This window comes from Sus scrofa, chromosome 15 (assembly GCF_000003025.6).
Source record: "Sus scrofa isolate TJ Tabasco breed Duroc chromosome 15, Sscrofa11.1, whole genome shotgun sequence".
Classification (NCBI taxonomy): Eukaryota; Metazoa; Chordata; class Mammalia; order Artiodactyla; family Suidae; genus Sus; species Sus scrofa.
The window spans coordinates 101,286,334-101,310,417 of record NC_010457.5 but is presented as its reverse complement, the minus strand read 5'-3'; the positions used below and the strand labels follow the sequence as shown (position 1 = coordinate 101,310,417).

General features: G+C 38.2%; 1 protein-coding gene across 8 annotated transcripts in view; it reads left to right on the top strand.

Annotated features, from left to right (window-relative positions):
• SF3B1 (splicing factor 3b subunit 1) overlaps positions 1 to 24,084 on the top strand; it is a 63,051-nt gene that overhangs the window by 27,601 nt on the left and 11,366 nt on the right. For 4 of the 8 annotated variants that reach the window (XR_002339209.1, XR_002339208.1, XR_002339207.1 and 1 more), the window contains exons 3-15: positions 6,823 to 6,989; positions 8,886 to 8,990; positions 9,366 to 9,480; positions 11,313 to 11,392; positions 14,213 to 14,383; positions 17,741 to 17,978; positions 19,179 to 19,391; positions 19,941 to 20,062; positions 21,349 to 21,546; positions 21,697 to 21,798; positions 22,220 to 22,399; positions 23,602 to 23,688; positions 23,809 to 24,079. Coding sequence is in view for 3 of the 8 variants with exons in the window: in XM_001928794.4 (XP_001928829.1) it covers positions 6,823 to 6,989; positions 8,886 to 8,990; positions 9,366 to 9,480; positions 11,313 to 11,392; positions 14,213 to 14,383; positions 17,741 to 17,978; positions 19,179 to 19,391; positions 19,941 to 20,062; positions 21,349 to 21,546; positions 21,697 to 21,798; positions 22,220 to 22,399; positions 23,602 to 23,688; positions 23,809 to 24,079 (2,049 nt within the window). In the remaining 5 variants the exon portion in view is untranslated. Of the gene's footprint in view, positions 1 to 6,822; positions 6,990 to 8,885; positions 8,991 to 9,365; positions 11,009 to 11,312; positions 11,393 to 14,212; positions 14,384 to 17,740; positions 17,979 to 19,178; positions 19,392 to 19,940; positions 20,063 to 21,348; positions 21,547 to 21,696; positions 21,799 to 22,219; positions 22,400 to 23,601; positions 23,689 to 23,808; positions 24,080 to 24,084 lie in introns of those variants that run through there. The other 4 variants (XM_021075514.1, XM_021075515.1, XR_002339211.1 and 1 more) reach the window with 4 other exon arrangements.

The window sequence follows — 24,084 nt, the reverse complement described above, 5'->3', positions numbered from 1 at the left end:
TATTTGTTCATGTTTGTCATTGAACTAGAGAGCGATTAGCATAAACATTTCCTTCTGTCTTTGTCTCCTCAAGTCTTGTATTTAATATTTTAGACATCTGGTTATTATTTTGGGTATGTTCCCTCTCATTTTTTTTTTTTCATACTTGCTAGCAAGTCTTATGCTTTCAAAATCACTTGTTGTCAAAAAATATCTTTTTGCTGGAGTTCCTGTCGTGGCTCAGTGGTTAACGAACCCAACTAGTATCCATGAGGGTGTGGGTTCGATCCCTTTTTTTGCTCAATGGGTTAAGGATCCAGCATTGCTGTGAGCTCTGGTTGTAGGTTCCAGATGTGGCTCAGGTCCCGTGGTGCTGTGACTGTGGTATAGGCTGGCAGCTATAGCTCTGATTCAGCCCCTAGCTTGGGAGCCTCCATATACTGTTGGGTGCAGCCCTAAAAAGACAAAAAGGCAGAAAACAAACAAACAAACAAAACTATTTGCTTATTTTTAGTCAGTTGCATTTAAGAAAATATAGGAATACTTGCATACCAGTAGCTATAATTTAGTATTAGATAGCTTTGAAAATGAGGAGTTAGGGACAACTTGTTTGTCTTTCCCAGAGATGTAGAATGTTTATAAAATTTGAAGCTGGAATTTTACAAACCTTTGCTAGAGAGAAATATTTAGGAAATTACTTTTAATGAACTCTACAGGTTGAAAGTTACATTTTTATTATGAAATGTATAGTGTAGGAAAAGTATAATGAACACATTGCCCAGCTTTACTAGTTCTTAATATTTTGCTCTATTTGTTCTGCTAATTTTATATATTTTGGGAGTTCACATTGTGGCTCAGCGGTAACAAATCCAACCAGTATAGTATTCATGAGGACGAGGGTTCGATCCCTGGCCTCGCTCAGTGGGTTAAGGATCTGGCATTGCTGGCAGCTAGGGCTCCATTCGACCCCTAGCCTGGGAACTTCCATATGCCACGGATACGGCCCTAAAAAGGCTACACATACACATACATATATATGCTATACTGTTAAAACTTTTAAAATATATTTTGGGGACAAAACACACAGTTATCATATTTATGAACATAGTGACACATTTGTTTGCTCCTAAATATTTGAGTGTATTACATTTAATATTTTGGCATATTAAAATATTCTGAGTTTTCTAGTTTTTAATTCTATGATTTGCATAACTGGTGAGTTTTGTAAAATCTGTTGTAATTTTGTGGATAACAATTTGTATAAATGTGCTGCAGTTTATAATGCGAAACAAACCCCACTAGCTTTTGGATTTTTTTATCCATATAAACATACAGAAACAGTAACTGGTTGAACTACGTAAACAACCGGAGAAATTTGGTAATAAACTCCCCTTCAGAATTACTAACTATGAACAGTTGCCTAATCCAGAAGATTTTGAGCTAGGTAATTTTGTTGCTAAGTTTTGATTTAATAGGTATCTAGTGGTGATACATACAGGCTTTTTACAAAAGCTAACTCAATATCTGTGTACCTTTGTAAAAAAACTGTTGCTAAACAGCAGGTACATAAAATCAGTAGGTAAAATACAGTAGATGAAAGTAGTTGCTGAATAAATATATTATCCAAATAAAGGATAATAACTGCTGAAAAACAGGATGGAGAAGTTCTTTAGAAGGAAAATGAAGCTGTCTGTGATGTGTTAAGTGGGGGGGGGGAGGCAAGCTGCATAATGATAGATGTGATGCAATTTTTGTGAGACAGTACCCGTTTTCTGGTTTTTTAGTTGTGCTTGACCTGGAACAAAGTATAAAATGGATGATTTGGTGAGAGAGGGCTGGGGCCAGAAAAGGAGGGATGATGAGCTAGATAAGAGCTTCCTGGAGTGTTTTTTAACAATGCAGAGTTTCTGATTTAGTTTATCTGAGGCCTAGCAGTCTGTCCTTGGAACAGATGCCCCAGGTGTCAATGTAAGGGGTTAGTAGACCCCACTGCTGGCTTTTTTTTTTTTTTTTTTCTTCTTTTTATGGCTGCACCTGTGGTGTATGGAAGTTCCCAGGCTAGGGAACTACTAGGGGCTACACCGTAGCCACAGCAACACCTGATCCAAGCTGAATCTGCAACCTATGCCACAGCTTGCAGCAATGCCGATCCTTAATCCATTTAGCAAGGCCAGGGATTGAATTCCCATCCTCAGGGATACTGTGTTGGGTTCTTAACCCACTGAGCCATGATGGGAGCTCCTGCACACACTGATGCTATAGAGGGGTGATTTGCACAATATTTGGCTTGCCTGATTGACCTGTGTTTCCTGCCTGGATCCTGATATCAGTAGCATTTATGGTTCTTTTTTTTTTTTTTTTTTTTTGGTCTTTTTTTGGGCCACACCCACAGCATATGGAGGTTCCCAATCTAGGGGTCGAATCAGAGCTGTAGCCATCAGCCTACACCAGAGCCACAGCAACACAGGATCCAAGCCGAGTCTGCAACCTACACCACAGTTCATGGCAACACCGGATCCTTAACCCACTGAGCAAGGCCAGGGATCAAATCCGCAACCTCTTGGTTCCTAGTCGGATTCATTAACCACTGAGCCACGGGAACTCCTTGTGGTTCTTTAAAAGAAAAAAAAAAAAAAAGCATTTGTTGTTCTTTATTTACTTAAAGTGATACATGCACCTTTTTTTTTTTTTTTTTTTTTTTTTTTTAAAGCCACAAACAGGAATTCCTGTCATGGCTCAGGGGTTAACAAACCCTAGTATTCATGAAGACGCAGGTTTGATCCTTGGCCTTGCTCAGTGGGTTAAGGATCCAGTGTTGCCATGAGCTGCGGTGTGGGTCGCAGACGCGGCTTGGATCTGGTGGTGCTGTGGCTGTGGCTGTGGCCATAGGCCGGCAGCTGTAGCTCCGATTCAGCTCCAAATCCAGGAACCTCCATGTGCCTCGAGTGCAGCCTTAAAAAGACAAAAGGCAAAAATAAAATAAAAAGCCACAAACATTTCTAAAATGGAAGTGTTCAGAAAGTAAAAAATAAAGAATAGATCTCCGCTCACCCTTTAGTCAATTTTACTAACCCCTGAGAGCTCTCTTCTGTTCCAGGAGAAAAGTGTTCCTGGGGTGGGGGAGGGGAGCAAATACAGGTTAAAACTTACATATATACACACAATACTTAAGACAGAAACAGAAGTAGACAAAAGAATGAATGAATGACCCAGTTCAAATGTGGATATTTCATTTTGTGATTAATCACGGCAGAGGCTCCTGGCTGCCTAGCCTGCTGAAACAGTTTTGAGGAGAGAATTGTCAGAAAAACAACTAGAGATAGTGGTGCTGCAACACAGTATAAAAATTTTGAGGTGTATTTACAATAGGGCTACTGATTTCAGTATTAAACATATTACATTATTTTGAGTTTCTGAAACTTGCCCCCACAAGCTGTGCCTTGCAGTAACTAGATATTTACTACATTTTTTACTTTATGATAATTTAATTTAATTTTTTTTTTTTTGGTCTTTTTTTTTAGGGTCACACTTGTGGATAGTTCCCAGGCTAGGGGTCCAGTTGGAGCTGTAGCCACCAGCCTACTCCACAGCCACAGTACCGCAGGATCTTTTCTGCGTCTTCGACCTACACCACAGCCCACGGCAACTCTGGATCCTTAACCCACTGAGCGAGGCCATGGATTGAACTGCATCCTCATGGATGCTAGTTGAGTTCATTAACTGCTGAGCCACAATGGGAACTCTTACATTTTCTACTTTATTTATTTATTTTGTCTTTTCTAGGGCTGCCGCCTCGGCATATAGAGGTGCCCAGGCTAAGGTGCCCAGGCTAGGGGTCTAATCGGAGCTGTAGCCGCCCACCTACGGCCAGAGCCACAGCAACGCTGGATCCGAGCCATGTCTGCAGCCTACACCACAGCTCACAGCAATGCCAGATCCTTAACCCACTGAGCGAGGCCAGGGATCGAACCTGCAGCCTCATGGTTCCTAGTCGGACTCGTTAACCACTAAGCCACTACAGGAACTCCTACATTTTCTACTTTAAATCACACTTACCTTGAGGAACTACAGATGTTTTCTCCCTTAGCTGGGGATTGGGGTTGGGCATTTGCATTATGTCTCTTGAAATTTTTCCTTTTGGACCTTGCTAACTAGTAAATGAGCTTTTAAAAAAGTGCCTGGTGTCAAAGGACTTAATTCTGTTGAAGGTTATGAGCTGGCCAGAATTGAAGCATCTGTTTGTTAGGCTACAGACTGTTGGCAGTAGAAACTCTGTTTCTCTACACACCTGTCTATATATTATTCAGATTATTGAGGTGAAACATTAGGAATTCCAGTTGTGGCTGAGTGGAAACAATCTGACTAGCGTCCAAGAGGTCGCAGGTTTGATCCCTGGCCTTGGTCAGTGGGTTGAGGATCTGGCTTTGCCATGAGCTGTGGTGTAGGTCACAGATGGAATTTGGATCTGGCGTTGCTGTGGCTTAGGCCAGTGGCTACAGCTCTGATTCAACCCCTAGCCTGGGAAACTCCATATGCTGCAGGTGCAGCCCTAAAAAAAAGAAAGAAAGAAAGAAAGAAACATTAGTTTGTAATTTAAACTTAGTGTCAAAAAAGACTTTCAAAAGGTTGGAAGACTAGTCTGTATTAAAGGAGACAGAAGATACAGGACAACTAAATGCAGTGCCTGGTTCTTGATTGGATCAGGAATCAAAGAACGTCTGTGAAGGATGTTCCTAGGATACTTGGGGAAATAGGAAACTGGATTATATTTTAGATGTCATATCAAGGTTTCATTTTTTTTTTTTTTTAATGGCCACACCCAATGCATGTGGAAGTTCCCTGGCCAGGGATTGAATCTGAGCCATAGCTGTGACCTAAACCACAACTGTGGCAACATGGGATCCTTTAACCCACTATGCCAGGCCCGAGATAGCACTTGTGCCCTTGCAGTGACCCAGGCCATTGTAGTTGGATTCTTAATCCTCTGAGTCATAGCAGGGACTCCAAGGTTTAATTTCTTTTTTTTTCTTTTGTCTTTTTGCCTTTCCTAGGGCCGCTTCCGCGGCATATGGAGGTTCCCAGGCTAGGGGTCTAATCAGAGCTGTAGCCGCTGGCTGACACCACAGCCACAGCAACATGGGATCCGAGCCGCGTCTGCAACCTACACCACAGCTCACGGCAACGCCGGATCCTTTAACCCACTGAGCAAGGCCAGGGACCGAACCCGCAACCTCATGGTTCCTAGTGGGATTCGTTAACCACTACGCCACGACGGGAACTCCCAAGGTTTAATTTCTTAAGCATGCTAAACTACTGTGGTTTTGTAGGATAGGACCCTACCTAAGTCTGGAAATACAGGCTGAAATACTAGGGGTTTTAAATGGTTTAGAAAAGTTACATGTATATGTGTATATTTGCTTTATCTCATGTAAATAAACACTTGAATATAGGGAGGAGTATATGGGTGTTCATTGTGCTGTTTGAATTTTTATCAGTCTTGAAAAAAATTAAAAAAGCTATTGAGAAGAGTTGATATTTCAGCAAATGTGTGTCTTCTGAATATCATTCCTATGAGAATAGAAACGGTTATTGGGGAGCAAGACACACGAGTTAATTCATTCATTGAATGCTTAAGTGTTTCATCCTTATTGTGTCATATAATCCTTAAAACTTCTCTGTTGTAGGTTACCGAGACACATAGGTTAAATAATGCATTAATAGTAGAGAGTATTTGAAGGCAGGCATTTTGATTCTTAAAATCTTAAAACTAATGTAAAATGGTTGCAGCCAAGCTGTGTAGGGATCTGCATTCCATGCTTAAGAATTTAAACTTGGAGTTCTGTGGCATAGTGGGTTAAGAATCCCACTGCAGTGGGTCAGGTCCCTGAAGAGGTGTGGGTTCAAGGGCACAGTGGGTTGAAGGATCTGGCATTGTTGCAGCTGCGGCTCAGGTCACAGCTGCAGCTCACATTCAACCCCGGCTCAGGAACTTCAAAATGCCACAAGTGTGACCAGAAAAAAAGAATTAAGGCTTTATTGTTTTACTATTGAAGATGGTTAGGACACCACCTGGGAGCTCGTTAGGAATGTAGAAACTTGTATCTGATCTATGCCTGTTGCGTTCTAAGAGAATCAAAATCTGTAGACAGTTTGTTGCACATTCAAGGCCGAGAACCATTCTCCATAGTACTATATTTACTTTCCTGATAGTGTAGAGTTTAAACAATCTTTAGTGTTGTTCTTGATCCATAATCAACATCAACAGTATTATTTTTCAATTAGGAAAAGGTTAGAATTCAGCAGTAGTTTAATAAGCTTTGGTAGTCCATTCTTTTTTTTTGTCTTTTTAGGGCCACTCCTGCGGCATATGGAAGTTCCCAGGCTAGAGGTCGAACTGGAGCTGTAGCCACCAGCCTATGCCACAGCATCATAGAATCCCACTGCATCTGCCACCTAAAACCACAGTGCACAGCAACACTGGAGCCATAACCCACTGAGCAAGGCCAGGGATCTGACCTGCATCCTCATGGATACTGGTTGGGTTCATTAACTGCTGAGCCTCGATGGGAACTCCCGGTAGTCCATTCTTAAAGAGTAATTTATAGTTGATGAAATAGTAAGCATTTCTTGTGTGTGTAAGTATTGTCTGTTGAGTTGGGAGATGTATTAAATTTATTAAAAGCCAGTACTTGTGTATAGTTGTTGTAATCTCTTATAGTATGGTTACTTTTTAAAGTTTCTGTATTTAGAAGAGTTTTTTTTTAATAATAATACCTATCAGAGAAATGCATTATGTTGAATGGTTTTGGAAAATGAAATCAAGATCTATTAATTTTCTTCTAGATATTGAAGCACAGATTCGAGAAATTCAAGGCAAGAAGGCAGCTCTTGATGAAGCTCAAGGAGTGGGCCTTGATTCTACAGGTTATTATGACCAGGAAATTTATGGTGGAAGTGACAGCAGATTTGCTGGATACGTGACATCAATTGCTGCAACTGAACTTGAAGATGTAAGTTACAAACTATACGAAAAGTCCAAGCATTTTTTTTTTGACGGAGAGTAAGACATACAAAGGAGTCCTCTGTTTGAGTCATCTATTTTAATCTGGGGAGACAATTTGGAGATGAGGAGATCTTTGGGAGGATAAAACTGTTAAAAGTGGCCTTCTCTAAGAAGCTCCTGGTTGTGTTCAGTTCTGAATCTTTATGTTAAAACCAAGCTACTTTGTTTATCCAGCAAAGTACCTGCAAATCATTAACCATTGTAAAGTAAATCCTTATTGTTACCTACTGAGCTCTATCTAGAGTAGCCTAATGAGTGACTTCATGTTCAATAGCCATCCGTCCTTGTGACTTTTGATATCTGACTTGTGCTTGGTGCTGTTTTTTCCCCCGTGGCATCTTAATATGAACAGACTCTTTCTTGTTACCTATGTACTTCTCATATACATATTTGACCATAGTCATGGCGTATAATAGTTCCCAGGCCAAGGATCATATCCAAGCTACAGCTGTAAACTACACCACAGCTGTGGCAAGGCTGGGTCCTTAACCCGCTGCACTGGGCTGGGAATTGAACCCTGTCATAGAGACAACGCCAGATCCATAACCCTCTGTGTCATAGTGGGAATTCCTCTTCCTACTGACATTAATGGCTTTTTTTGGGTCTATTTTAGTTACTCTGGAAGATGGCCACCTCTCACTTTGAAATATACCTCTTAAAGAGTTTTTATGTATTACACATAGCTTATATTTTGTCACACCATCCCAAACATCCAAATTTGGTGAAATAACTAATCATTTTTATGTGATCTAGTAACATTTTATGTATAGAGATAATGAAACTTGTTATTTTTATGGAATTCAAGCTGCGTTTTATTTTATGATTAGCACTTTTTTTGTCTGTGGTCATGGCATGTGGACGTGCACAAGTTGTTGCGCCCTGGATAGCACCCACACCACAGCAGTGACCCAAGCCATAGCAGTGACAATGCTAACTACTAGGCCATTTGGGAACTCCTGTCATTTCATTTTTTGTTGTTGTTATTATGAAATTTGTGCACTCTTAATATTTTTAAGTTTTACTGAAGTATAGTTGGCATACAATGTGATAATTTTTCCTATACAACAAAAATAAATGTGTTAAGTTCTTGAGAGTTGCCTATTGTTGCACTTCTTACACTGGTCAAGTAATAAACAAAACATTGTTGTGTTTAAATATATTTCTTGGGAAATAAATACATTAAAAATTAATTACATTTTGTTTCTGTGGTTAAAACATGAACAAAAAACCCCAAGAGTTAAAAAGACATGAAAACCAGGACTTCCCATTGTGGCTCATTGGAAACGAATCCGACTAGAAACCATGAGGTTTCGGGTTTGATCCCTGGGCTTGCTCAGTGGGTTGGGGATCCAGTGTTGCCATGAACTGTGGTGTAGGTCGCAGATGAGACTTGGATCCCGCATTGCTGTGGCTCTGGCGTAGGCTGGCAGCTGTGGCTCTGATTAGACCCCTAGACTGAAAACCTCCATATGCTGTGGGTGCGGCCTTGAAAAGACAAAAGACAAAAAAGAAAAAAAAGACATGAAAACTGGAGAGTTCTGAATAAACTGTAGTTTCCAGATTTGAAAAACAAAGTTCATTATGCTGTCTGTGAGAAAATGAAATACTCAGGTTTTTCTAGTCCATACCTACTTTTAATTGATTTTCACAGGAGGTGTTCCTTGTTTTAATATTTTTTTAAGAGAATAGAGAACTAAATTTAATTTCTTTAGTAGCTTTTTGAGTTGAAAACCCAAGTGTTAAGTTTCATCATGCTGTCTTTTGATTTTATGCTGAGTCTTTGTACTTTCTTGTTTTTAAGTTCTGAATTTTTGTTTGTGGTTTTTGGGGCATTTCGTTGCAGGATGACGATGACTACTCATCATCTACAAGTTTGCTCGGTCAGAAGAAGCCAGGATATCATGCCCCTGTGGCGCTGCTTAATGATATACCACAGTCAACAGAACAGGTGACTTTTTTTTTATTTTTAATTAAAACTGAAGTTTATTCAGCTGAAGAAAATGGAATGTCTAAATTCCCATGGAAACCCACATATTTTAGGAGTCAGGTTTATTAAAACGTTTTGAGGGAGAGTTGATTTGTGAGAATTAGAAATAAATAGTTTATTTTATAAAGGTAGTCATTTCATGAAGGATTGAACTGTGGAAATTGTCTTATTTCCGTATGCTTTATTTTTTCACATTAGCTTTTATCGGTGAAATGATACAGAATTTTAGTAGGCATTTATTAAATATTTTTCCATGTTTTAGAGTGTTCTGGTTTTTGTTTATGATACTCTTGTTATTTAATAAGTGAGTATTAAATGAGACATACCTCTTTTCAGTATGATCCATTTGCTGAGCACCGACCTCCGAAGATTGCAGACCGGGAAGATGAATACAAAAAGCACAGGCGGACCATGATAATTTCTCCAGAGCGTCTTGATCCTTTTGCAGATGGTAATTCTTTCCCACTTTTCTATAAGTATTCAGAAATTTATTTATGTTAAGTTGTCTTTAGCCCTTTGATTTTTTTTGGCATGCTTATGAATTTGCTTTTCTTTTTTAAAATCCCCCTTATTATAGATTTGTATAGATTTGGTTGAAGTCACAGATGCCATATTCTTCATCTTTATAATGCCAGTTTTCTTTCCAGGTAGAAGGACAAGAAAATAATGAGCCAATGCCATAGAAACGCAAAGGGTTAAAGGTTTTTCTTTTACTTTTGTTTTGGGTACGCTTTCTTTACTTTGAACAAATATGTTTTTCTGCTCAAAATACTTTCAAATTATTGAAAGTCTTCATTCCAAATCTTAGATTTTTAGGATTGTTACTTTTGAGAAACTGTTTCCACATTAGCACTCCCCCCATATTGCTCTAAATATAGTTTAGTAAATGCACCTATTGCTCTAAGCATACTTAAAGTTAAAACAAAAGTATATATACAAAGACTTTGATATTTTTAATAGTTCGAGTCTGTTTTGCTAATTTTAGTGTGCAGGTCAGCACAAGGGACATAGTGAGCCTGATGGAAGCTTTCCTCAGGTGAGTGAGTTTCAAAATCAGAATTAGGTGCCTGTTTCTTAAAATTAGATTCTGCTGCAGGTTTATAAATTAGACTTTCAGCCTGCATGAATTAGTAGGGATATTCTTTTTTTACTTGCATAATTGTAATTGATTTAAACATGTATGTCAGAATTCACAGGCCCATACTAACTGTCCTTAATTTCTTTCCTACAGCAGTACTGCTATATGCCAGTCCTGTCTGCATTCTTAAGGGTGCAGTTCAACACATCCTCTCTAGATTATGGTGAAAAAGTATTCCAAAGGAAGTCTTAACAGAGCTAGTGTCAGAAAGAATGACACTACCAATTGGGCATGATCTTCAGCATAGGAAATGTCTTAGAATTTTATTATTTTTCCTAAATTGTGATGCTATACTACTTGTATAGCTAATTATCACATTTCTAAAATAATAGTGTGCCTCTGTGAATCGTGTTATATACTGTTTGGGCTTCTTTAAGATAGTTTGAAGTTTGAAAAGCAAATACTGAAACTTTAACCAAGAGACTAACACATCTCTTTGTACACCACTTTTTCTGTGTGCATAATAATAACTGGTAGAAGTAATATTTCAAGTAATATGTTTCCAGTTGTTATTTATACTTTCTAAGAAAATAAAAATATGTTTCTGGGTCAAGAAACTGTAAAAAGCATGAAGCCCTTTTTAGTAACATGACATCAGAATAAGATTAGAGGTATATTTTTAAAAATCAGATTTTCTAAACTATAACTGTTTTTAGAACATTGTATGAAGAACTTATCTAGTCATAGTTACTTGTAGTCAGGATTTTAACAGCTTGCAACAGGTAATGTTTTGAATATAAATATCTTTCCAAAGTGTTACTAATGGTAAAGAGATAATTTTCTAGGCTTCTATTCTGCTGCTTGAAGTCAGAACTGCTGATGGAGACAAAGGCACGAAAGTGTACGTATTCCGGATTAGCAACCCAGGAACCCATCACTTCTGAAGACTAAACTGTGTTGTCATTTTGTTTTTATATGCATTAAAATATTTGTTTTAAACTGCTGTAGATATGTTTGTGTTCAAACAGGTTAAATTGATCAGCAAACTCAATAAAAAGTAAGATGTATAATTATTAAAGTTTTCCATCAAAAAATAAATTAAATGATTATGGAATAATGTAATATTAGAGCAGGGCAGATAAATCCATTGGACCTGATTATCTTTTATTTATTGTACTCTTTCCTGTTGCTGTTCTTTTCTGCAGGAGGGAAGACCCCTGATCCTAAAATGAATGCTAGGACTTACATGGATGTAATGCGAGAACAGCATTTAACTAAAGAAGAGGTCTGTGAACCTGCTTTATATTTTAATGGTTGTGAAGGAATGTAAAGGAAGTTGAGATTGAGATATTTTTATATTTTAATTTGCTGCACAAGTAGTATCTTTAACAGTATTAATAAAAATTGAGAAAGAACCTTAATGAAATTTGTGTCACCTCCCAAATTAAGCTTTTCGTAGTCCTATACTATCCTTTTCTAATACCTGGCCCTTTAGTCATATCATGGATATGTCTGGGGGAGGACTGATGGTATGTGCCTGAAGTCAGTGTCTAAGGGGAAAGTCAAAGAGTAAAATCATTCTCAGAAAAGCCTCTGGGAGTTCCCGTCGTGGCTCAATGGTTAACAAATCCGACTAGGAACCATGAGGTTGTGGATTTGATCCCTTGCCTTGATCAGTGGGTTAAGGATCCAGTGTTGCCGTGAACTGTGGTGTAGGTTGCAGAAACAGCTCAGATCTGGCATTGCTGTGGCTCTGGCGTGGGCCAGTGGCTACAGCTCCAATTAGACCTCTAGCCTGGGAACTTCCATATGCCCCCAGTGCGGCCCTAGAAAAGACAAAAAGACAAAAGGAAAAAAAAAACAAAGAAAGAAAAGCCTCTAATTGTTCCATAAAATTCAGTTTGAATATGGGTGGAGAATTCTGAAGAATTCCTGCTGGCCTGCAGAGATTGCACTGTTTTAATAGTTAATCTCTATAACTTTATTATGAATATATAAAAGATTTGTTGAATAAATTAAATGGGAGTAATAGAACCCCACTTCAAAATCATAGGGTAGGAATTCCCTTGTGGATCAGTCAAGTTAGTATCCGGTGATGTCACTGCTATATCACTGGTTATAGCTGTGGCATAAGTTCCATCCCTGGCCTAGAAACAAACATGCTGTGGGAGTGGCAATAAATTAATAAATAGGAGTTTGGAGTTCCCGTCGTGGCGCAGTGGTTAATGAATCCCACTAGGAACCATGAGGTTGTGGGTTCGACCCCTGGCCTTGCTCAGTGGGTTAAGGATTCGGTGTTGCCATGAGCTGTGGTGTAGGTCGCAGACACGGCTCGGATCCCATGTTGCTGTGGCTCTGGTGTAGGCTGGCAGCTACAGCTCCGATTGGACCCCTAGCCTGGGAACCTCCGTATGCAGAGGGATCGGCCCTAGAAAAGGCAAAAAAAAAAAAGACAAAAGTAAATAAATAAATAAATAAACAAAATATGTATTTCTTGTGACTGTATTCTATGGAGTACATACATAGTTATAACAAAATTTTGATATTTTTACTTTTTATCACTTTTCTAATTTATTACATAGTCTGAATTGCTGTCCATAAGAGGTTTGTGGGGTTTTTTTTTGTTTTTTTTGTTTTTTTTTTTCCCTTTTTACGGCTGCACTGTGGCATATGGAAATTCCTGAGCTAGGGGTCAGATTGGAGCTGCAGCTGCAGGTCTGTGCCACAGCCACAGCTACACTGGATCTTTGTGGTAATGCTGGATCCTTAATCCAGTGAGTGAAGCCAGGGATCAAATCTGCATCTTCACAGACACTATGTCTGGTTCTTAACCTGCTGAGCCCCAATGGGAACTCCTATATGAGTTTTAAATAAAACTATTTTTCAGTGGAAGCATTTTGATTCTCTGCCATTGATTGAAGATTTTACTTCATTAACTGTATAAAGCAGTGTGCTCTATGTCATAAGTTCTGTATTTCCTCATCTATTGCGTAGAAAGACTGTATAAAACTTGAAAATAGGAGTTCCTTTTGTGGCTTAGTGGAAACGAACCCAACTAGGATTCATGGGGATGCAGGTTTGATCCCTGGCCTTGCTCAGTGGAGTAAAGATCCTGCATTGCTATGAGTTGTGGTTATAGGTCACAGATGTGGCTGGGATCCCAAGTTGGTGTGGCTGTGGTGGTATAGGCCAGCAGCTGGAGCTCCAATTTGACCCCTCGCTTGGGAACTTCGTATGCCTCAGATGTGGCCCTAAAAGAAACAAATAAACTTGAAAATGCCAGGCAGGAGAGGGAAAATAAGGAATAGGACTACATAGAAAACAGAATGAAGAATAAAATAGCATTAAATGCTATTGAAATGACTGCACTAAAGAAATAAAAATACTTTGAAAATGTTTTAAAGATACTGTTTTTTTAAGTTTTCATGAAGTATGGTTGATTTACAATGTTGTAATAGATTCTGTTTACCACAGTGATTCAATTAGACATATATACACATCCATTTTCTTTCAGATTCTTTTCCCGCATAGATTATCACAGAATGTTGGGTAGAGTTCCCTGTGCTATACAGCAGGTCCCCATTGGTCAGTCATTCCATATACTGCAGTGTGCACATGCTGATCCCAAACCACACACCCACCCACACATACACCCCGTCCCCTTTGGGAACACACACACCTGCACCCACACCCCGTCCCCTCTGGGAACACACACACCCGCACCCACACCCCGTCCCCTTTGGGAACACATACACCCACCCACTCCATCCCCTTTGGGAACACACACACCCACACCCACACATGCACATATCCTTCCCCAGACCCACCCACCGTCCCCTTTGGGAGCCCTAAATTTGTTTTGTTTGTTTCTGTTCAGCAAATAAGTTAATTTGTATCCTTTTTTAAGATTCCACATATAAGTGATACATGATGTTTGCTTTTCACCCTGTGACTAACTACTTAGTTTGATAATCTCAAGGTCCATCCTTGTTCCTGGGAATGGCATTATTTTCATTCTTTTTTGTGGCTGAATAGTACTCAATTGTATATATGTACCATAGCTTCTTTATCCAAGATATTCAGTGTTCATTTAAATGTTTTTCAGAGAGAAATTAGGCAACAGCTAGCAGAAAAAGCTAAAGCTGGAGAACTAAAAGTCGTCAATGGAGCAGCAGCATCCCAGCCTCCCTCAAAACGAAAACGGCGTTGGGATCAAACAGCTGATCAGACTCCTGGTGCCACTCCAAAAAAGCTATCAAGTTGGGATCAAGCAGAGGTAATTCCTTTAGTATTTTATTATTATTCTTTTTAACTTTTTTCCTTTATGGAATATATATTAATATGCTTTAATTGACATAACATGATAACCACAGACTGGGTGGCGTAAACAAAAGATATTTCCTCACAGTTCTGGAGGCTTGAAAATCAAGGTGCCACCAGGGTTGGTAACTGGTGAGAGCTCTCTTTCTGGCTTGCAGATGTGTGCCTTCTTGCTGTCCTCATGTGGCCTTTACTCTGTATACGTGAAGAGAAGTGAGTGTGCTCTGGAGTCTCTTCCCAAGGACACTAGTCCTATCAGATGAGGATCCAACCTTGTGACCTCATTTAACCTAATTACCTCACTAAAGCTAACCATCCACTTATATGTCATTTTCCAGCTCTTGTTACTCAAAGGCTCTTGTGTTACATAGTTTTTTTCCTTCTGTACTCTAAGTTATTTTTTACCATCAGCAAATGCATTTTACCAATCTTCATCTTAAGAAAAAAAAAACACGGCAAGCAATCTTCTCTTGACCCTCACATTCACTTCCTTCTGCCATCTCATTTCTGTCTTATTACCACAAAATACTTTGAATGAATTGTCTGCCTCTACTTGCACGTCTTATTACCACAAAATACTTTGAATGAATTGTCTGCCTCTACTTGCACTCTGTGTTTTTGCCTGCACCACTCCACCAAATCCTCTTTTGTCAAGATAACTTGACCTCCTAATTGCTAAATCCAAGGATCAAGCCTCAATCTTCATTTTTCAGCATACCAGTAGCATTTGACATTCTTTGATACCCTTGACTTTCTTAGCTTCTGGGCTTCAGTTTTTCTTGATTCTCCTAATACTCCCCTTACTGGCTACTGCTCTTTAGTCTTATTTGCTTGAGCTTCCTCAGCTTCTTCAAATGTGGGATACTCTAGTGCTCAGGACTTCCTTTCCATCCTAACTTAACTCCCTAGGATCTCACTCTTGTCTTTACATGCTGTCTTTGAAGATAACTCCCGAATTTACAAATTCATCTCTCCTCTCTTCCTCATATCTGACACATTCACCTTGATGTGCATTTGATAGGAATCATCAGTATCTCCAAATTAAAATTGATTTTCCCTACTCACTCTCTCAAGCCTGCTCTCATGTCTGTTGGCTCAAACCAAGCCCTTAAGAGTTTTTCAGGGTCATCTTGTACTCCTCTTACTCTCTTATCTGACATCCAATCTGTAAATAAATTTTGCTAGCCCCACCTTGATATTCAGGATCTAGCCACTTTTCATGACCTCTGTGCTCACCACCCTCGTCTTAGTCACTGTTGACACTAGCATAGGCTATTGCAGATTTATTTACAAATCAGGAACAAGCTGTCAGACCATGGTGGTATTTTCCCAAATCCAGAATTGAGATACACTAAGGCTAATAACATAATTTCCAAACAGTTTAGTTTAAGATAGCTATTAAGGACTCTGCATTTGTTTGCTATATAGGAGAAGATTTGGTTCTGCAGAATATAAATTTAAATACTATGGTTGACATTAAGTACAAATTTATAAAATTAAGAAAGAGAAACTTGTCCTTTTGGTATCTGTTTAACTGAAAAGTAGACATGAATTGATGTCTGTCTTATAAAAATTATAGAGATTGGGATGATGTTTTCCTTTTTTCTTCTTTTCTTTTTCTTTTTTTGGTCTTTTAAGGGCCGCACTTGGAGCATATGGAGGTTCCCAGGCTAGGGGTTGAATTGAAGCTATAGCTGTTGGCCACAGCCACAGCCACGTCAGATCCAAGCCGCGTCTGCAACCTACACCAGAGCTCATAGCAACGCCAGATCCTTAAACCCACTCCCACTGAGCAAGGCCAGGGATTGAACCTGTGTCCTCATGTGTGCTAGTCAGATTTGTTTCCGTTGAGCCACAGTGGGAACTCCAGACCATGATTTCTTTAACAAATCTCATTTCACATAACTCCATACTAATCATGACTAGAAATTACAATGGCTACTATGAAGAATTTTATTTCCGCTTGATTCATTAGGAGGGACAGTTGCCGAAAATGAGATTTTGAACAATTTATGTGTTTTACTCACTTGGTTGAGAATGTCTCAAACCTAAGTAATACATAGAATCTTTTGAAAGGAAAAAATATCGAGTCTTAAAATTGTTATGGTACTTACACAAAATTGCAAACATAAAGCAAAATGGAACTCTTTCTTATGTTAGATGGAACATCCAACCTTTTTTTTTTAATGGCCACACCTAAGGCAAATGGAAGTTCCTGGGCCAGAGATTGAATTTGAGCCACTGCTGTGACCTAGACTCCAGTTGCAGCAATGCTAGATCCATTAACCCACTCACTGTGCCTGGCTGGGTGTTGAACCTGCACCTCTGCAGTGGTCCAAGCTGCTACAGCTAGAGTTTTAACTCACTTTGCCAATTCGAAACTCTGGAACATCCAGCTGTAAAAAGAAATATATAAAAATATACTACAAAACTTAATAGCAATATTTAAATACAAATTTTGTTTTGCTTCCACTAAATCACCTGTTTTTTATATATTGTCTGTACTATACACTTTGTTTTGCTAACACATGTTGTCTTATACTCTGCATTGCTCACTACTTGTCTATTTGAATTACCATGGAACCTTTTGATCACTTTTTAAGTCTACTTGTAATCTTTTTTTTTTTCTGCCGCACTTGTGGCATGTGGAAGTTCTCAGGCAAGGAATCAAATCCATGCCACAGCAGTCACCCAAACTGCTGCACTGACAATGCCAGATCCTTAACCTACTGAGCCACATGAGAGCTCATACTTGTAATCTTTTTTTACTAATCTTGCCAGCATCAGTTAGAATAATATTATAAATGTGATTATAAATATAACCTCATCTCAAGGATCGAAATTATATGGCAATATCTAGTCATAATAATTACCCAGGAGATCCAAAACATGCTTATATTAAACACACAAAATTGAACAAAAACAAATATTCTTAGTGGGCACCATGGGTCTCTCTAAGCCCCAGTTTAAGATGTGGTGATATAATTAAAGCTGAAATTCTTTGATTGTAGATCTAGACAGAGAAACCTTAATGTTTTCCCAAAATTAATAGAGCCATTAGTGGCACAACTAAGATTATTACCCAAAATACATTGATTTATTAAACTAGGACTTTTTTTCATTGTTCCAAATTAAATCTTTAAATTATTTTTTTGTCATAAACACATTTGCTAGAAAGTTAGGTATCTTTTAAGCAGGATAATCCACTCTCTTAATCATGAACTCAAACTTCTGTTTAATTTTTTTGTTTAACAGAAGTTTTGTAGTTATTTTTATGTGGGTATATTAAATAAAATTTTATTGCTCTGTTAAGACCCCAGGACATACTCCTTCCCTAAGATGGGATGAGACACCAGGACGTGCAAAGGGAAGTGAGACTCCTGGAGCAACCCCAGGCTCAAAAATATGGGATCCTACACCTAGTCACACACCTGCGGGAGCTGCTACTCCTGGACGAGGCGATACACCAGGCCATGCAACACCAGGCCATGGAGGTGCAACTTCCAGTGCTCGTAAAAACAGATGGGATGAGACCCCCAAAACAGAAAGAGGTACTTAGAGTCTGGGTGTGTATTTGGGTGAAATGTTGATTTGATGAGTTGTATGTTTATGGGTCAAAATCTGTTTTCTCTAGTCCTTGCTACACAGCTAAATAACCAGCTGCTTTTGGGACAGATAAAGAACTGAGTAGATTATATGCCTAATTCTTTCCACTTAAAGAGGTTTAAGATTTATTTTAGGAAGAATATTAGGAGAAAGTAAAGTTTGTAGACCATAACCTTTTGTTTTTTATTGTGGTATTATATATAAACATTATTATATATAAATATTATCTATTATGTATAATATACATATATAAAATATATAATATGTATTATATACATATTATATATAAATATATTATATATAAACATAAAATTTACCATTTTAAGTGTACAGTCGAGTGGCATTAAGTACATTCAAAGTGTTATGCAGCCATCGGCACTATTCATTTCTGGAACTCTCTCATCATCCCAAACCAAAACCATACCCATTAAAGAATAACTCTCTATTCCTTCTTGTCCCAGTCTCAGGTAAATCTCCTTTTGTCTGTGTAAATTTGCCTAAATCTCTTGCTTTTTTACATAAACTCTCTAAAGCTATATTTCATTGTTTATGAGATTAGCTTTGCAAAGTTAAGCTTTAATATTGCATCTGCTATATTAAAATTTTATGAAGATTTTTGGGAGTTCCCCAGTTGTCAGCGGTTAGGATTTGGTGCTTTTACCACTGCGCTCTAGTTCAGCCCCTGGTCTGGGAAATGAGATCCTACATCAAGCCGCTGCATGCTGTGGTCAAAACAAAAAAAAATTTTTTTTTTTTATGATAGAGCAGAGTGCTTATTAACATGTAATGGATGAGAGAAACAGTACAGAAATGTACATGCAGAGCAGTCTCACTCTATGGAGAGATGAAAAGTGGTTCAAGATGTATAAAATGACTCTGTGGGTTGTGATGTTATGGGTGGTTAAAAAAATACTTTGTTCTGTTTTCCTGTTTCTTAGTGGTTACTATTTATTGTTTTCATAATCAGTGGAAAGAAATCAATAGTAAAGGAGGATCAATATGGGCCTCCCCATACGTAAATGTACCTCAATTTTAGGAATACCCTGTTTCCGAAATTGATCAGTGTGAATGTGTTAGTTGTTCGAGAAAGTTTTAATTTTTTGACAGTGGGTAGAATTTTATGCTTATGCATTCTTTCTTTAAAGATACTCCTGGGCATGGAAGTGGATGGGCTGAGACTCCTCGAACAGATCGAGGCGGAGATTCCATTGGTGAAACACCAACTCCTGGAGCCAGTAAAAGAAAGTCACGTTGGGATGAAACACCAGCTAGTCAGATGGGTGGAAGCACTCCTGTTCTGACCCCTGGAAAAACACCAATTGGCACACCAGCCATGAACATGGCTACCCCTACTCCAGGTATGATTGGAAATAGTTTTGATTTTATGATTAGAAATAGTTTTTTTCCCTGTTAATATTTTGCATTTTTTCTTTGTGTTTTTTTGTGTGCCATTAATGCCTGTTTTTAGCAAAACTAACAACATAAAAATGAAATCTTGGTTTGAGTTTATAATATAAATGTAGGAGTTCCCATCCTGGCACAGTGGAAATGAATCCGACTAGGAACCATGAGGTTGCAGGCTTGATCCCTGGCCTCATTCAGTGGCTTAAGGGTCTGGCGTTGCCATGAGCCATGTTGTAAGTCGCAGACTCGACTTGGATCTGGCATTGCTGTGGTTGTGGTGTAGGTCAACAGCTGTAGCTCCAATTCAACCCCTAGCCTGGGAACCTCCATGTGCCGTGGGTGTGGCCCTAAAAAGCAAAGAAAAAAAAAAAACAAAAAAAAAACTACATATGTATATATATAGATAGATACAATTAATGTTAGAATTGATTTTAACTGTCTTATATCGCAAGGACCCATGTAATGCTAAATTTGGATCATTACACAAATTGTTTTTTCGGTAGGTCACATAATGAGTATGACTCCTGAACAGCTTCAGGCTTGGCGTTGGGAGAGAGAAATTGATGAGAGAAATCGTCCACTGTCTGATGAAGAATTAGATGCTATGTTCCCAGAAGGATATAAGGTAATAACAGTAAATATGAATGTGGTGGTTTTTAGGATGTAGATTTTATTTTAAATATTCTTTGAAAATACTAACTGGTCAAGTTTGCAGTGGTCTTGCCCAAATTTACTACTGCTGTTTCATTCTTTAGCTATTTCCAAGTAGTAGAGATGAAAAGAAATGAATGACTTGAAGCTTTTATTACTTTTACAAGGTGCGAAATCTCAAAGACTTCTAGGACCACATTTTGAGAACTGCTGCATTGGGGGTATGGAATAGCTTGTTGCTTCAGTTTTATCAGCAGTCCCAGGATTAAGCTCATATTAGATCATGGTTATTGTACTTCGTACCTCACAAGATCTTGTGTATTTAAGTTCATGGATTTCCAGTGAACACAAAGAATGCTTTCTTTACCATAGCAACTTTATTTTGCTTGAACTATAAAATTCTCTAGGTGCCTGTTCTCAGGGACATTTTGCTGATCAAAAGGTGGTCATGTAGCTGAGGTTATACTAGGGCTGAAACCTAAGTCATTTGATGGCCTTTACATACAGAGCCTTTTCTGCTAATACCTATTGCTCTTTAACAGTTGGTATGTATGTAATACCCCCCTCCCCCCTGTTCAGTTAGCATTAGAGTGTCTATTTTAAGTATGCATGGAATTACTGCTTTATAACTTATTTAAAGACTCCATGTAATGCTGTGGGCGTAGTCAGGAGCCTACTATCAACTACCTGGGTGTCTGTCTTAATTGCATTTATTGATTTCTTTATCAGTAGGAGGGGGAAATCCTCTGTGAATCTGTAGTGAATTTTTTGGGGTTTAGTCAAACGGTGTGTATTTTACAGGGCTTTGCTAAATATTTTGGTTTTAGTGTTTATGCAGTCAGCTCATTTTTGTAGGGCAACTTAAGTAGCGATTTGCTTTTATGATGCAGAGATTTATATGAATGATTTCTAATTTTTATTAAAATATGAACATTTATACATTATATATGTGCACTGTGAGCTTATTTTCATTTATGACATTGGCTCAGTAACACGTTTACATAGATTGTTTGAAAGTGATGAGAATTTCATAAGCCTACTCTGTGTATCTCTTCATTCCCCCACACTTCTGATAAAGTTAATTTAAATTCAATAAGAAATATTAATATTTGTCATATTTTAAAATGAAGACAGAAAAGTCAAGTCAATGTTAATTAATTCTTGTCTCTAAGCAAAAAGCTTCCTAAGTGCAAATATTATTCAGTTATGTTGTTCTTTATAAAGTTAAGGAAATCCTAAACCGTCTTTTAATTCTATTAGGTGCTTCCTCCTCCAGCTGGTTATGTTCCTATTCGAACTCCAGCTCGAAAGCTGACAGCAACTCCAACACCTTTGGGTGGTATGACTGGTTTCCACATGCAAACTGAAGATAGAACTATGAAAAGTGTTAATGACCAGCCATCTGGAAATCTTCCGTTTTTAAAACCTGATGATATTCAGTACTTTGATAAACTCTTGGTAAGTGATAATAGCAGAGATAAAATAGTAATTTTTAAAAAAGGTTTACTGTTTTAAATTATAGTTGATTTAAAAAGTGTTACTTTTTATTTAGTTGTTAAAAATCTTAATCTCCACCTACCTTTTAAATTTTTTACTTTTTCCTATTAGGTTGATGTTGATGAATCAACCCTTAGTCCAGAAGAGCAAAAAGAGAGAAAAATAATGAAGTTGCTTTTAAAAATTAAGAATGGAACACCTCCCATGAGAAAGGTAAGTACCAGTTTATTAAATCATCACGTCATGTAGTCTTAGAGATACTCCATTTTATCCTCAGAGCCTGAAGAGTCTAAGGTAATTACTGGAATTATTTGAGGGAATTGTATCAGAATTTAAAAAAATTTTTTTTTATTATAGTTGAATTGCATTGTGAATTGTATTAGTATTATATGTGGCTTGAAGATGATTGATTCTTTAGGGGAAGTTGAGTTTTATGTTACACTCTTACTCTGTTATCCTTTTTGAATTAACTGAAAACATTTGAGCTTTGATTATAGGAGTTCAAACTTCAGAATAATTTTGATGGGAATAAACTTCGTTCCACTAGTTAGAGAAAACCATAGAATAACTAATTTGCTTATGCAAAATGTTTATTATAAAGAAACATGCCTTTATAATTTTTTTTTTTCTCCAGGCTGCATTGCGTCAGATTACTGATAAAGCTCGTGAGTTTGGAGCTGGTCCTTTGTTTAATCAGATTCTTCCTCTGCTGATGTCTCCTACACTTGAGGATCAAGAACGTCATTTGCTTGTGAAAGTTATCGATAGAATATTATACAAACTTGATGATTTAGTTCGCCCATATGTGCACAAGGTTTGTTTTCAATTTGTGTTTCTAATGGTTTGGTGTTTTTAACATAAAAGGAATTTGTGGACTTTTTTTTTTTAACCAGCTTATTAGATGTATTTATGAAAATTTAAAACTCTAAAACAATAATAGCTGATGGTATACCTTTATTTTTTTATTTTTATTTTTTTGCCTTTTCTAGGGCCGCTCCCGTGGCACATTGAGGTTCCCAGGCTGGGGGTCTAATCGGAGCTATAGCCACTGGCCTATGCCAGAACCACAGCAAGGCAAGATCCCAGCCATGTCTGCAACCTACACCACAGCTCACAGCAATGCCAGGTCCTTAACCCACTGAGCAAGGCCAGGGATCGAACCTGCAACCTCATGGTTCCTAGTTGGATTCATTAACCAGTGGGCCATGACAGGAACTCCGTACTTTTATACTAAAAGGGGAAATTTCAGCCTCTTTAAAATTATTCAGTAACCAGTGTTAAATTTACATACCCTCCAGATCTTTTTCTTTTTGCACAAGCATGCCTCACACATGTACAAATATATACATAAATAGATGTAACTTTTTGCCATCTTATGTGTTGGGTTCATATTACTCATATTTTAAAATCTGCTTTTCTTGATATTAGGATGAGAAAATATGTGTTTCTCTACTGTGCCACTTAGTGCTAAGAACCATTTTTTGCTGGTAGTAATTATGACTTAGAATTGTAAGTTCAGACAGGTGTGTGTGTATATGTGTGTGTTTAATAGTCTGTATGGTTGGAGTTCCCGTCGTGGCGCAGTGGTTAACGAATCCGACTAGGAACCATGAGGTTGCGGGTTCGGTCCCTGCCCTTGCTCAGTGGGTTAATGATCTGGCGTTGCCATGAGCTGTGGTGTAGGTTGCAGATGCGGCTCGGATCCCGCGTTGCTCTGGCATAGGCCGTAGGCCGTAGGCCGGTGGCTACAGCTCCGATTCAACCCCTAGCCAGGGAACGTCCATATGCCGCGAGATCAGCCCAAGAAATAGCAAAAAAGACAAAAAAAAAAAAAAAATAGTCTATATGGTTAACAGTTCTCTCAAATATTCATCTTTATGTGGGGTTGAAATTATGTGATTAAAATCCTAATTTATCCCTTGATTAACAACTTCTTGGCCAGTATAAATTTCCTGTACTCTGTCCCATGAGTATTGCATCAGTAATTGGTGTGACAGTGTAGCTTCTCTTTTTCAGATCCTAGTGGTCATTGAACCATTGTTGATTGATGAAGATTACTATGCTAGAGTGGAAGGCCGAGAGATTATTTCTAATTTGGCAAAGGTATTTATATTTCTGGAGAAGAAAGTTTTATATTAGTTGATGGGATTATTTGATTATAGAAGGAACTGTTTGGGGGGTAATGTTATCAACTCATAACTGTGCTTTTTCTTAAACTTTTAGGCTGCTGGTCTGGCTACTATGATCTCTACCATGAGGCCTGATATAGATAACATGGATGAGTATGTCCGTAACACAACAGCTAGAGCTTTTGCTGTTGTAGCCTCTGCGCTGGGCATTCCATCCTTATTGCCCTTCTTAAAAGCTGTGTGCAAAAGCAAGAAGTCCTGGCAAGCTAGGCACACTGGTATTAAGATTGTACAGCAGATAGCTATTCTTATGGGCTGTGCCATCTTGCCTCATCTCAGAAGTTTAGTTGAAATCATTGAACATGGTAAG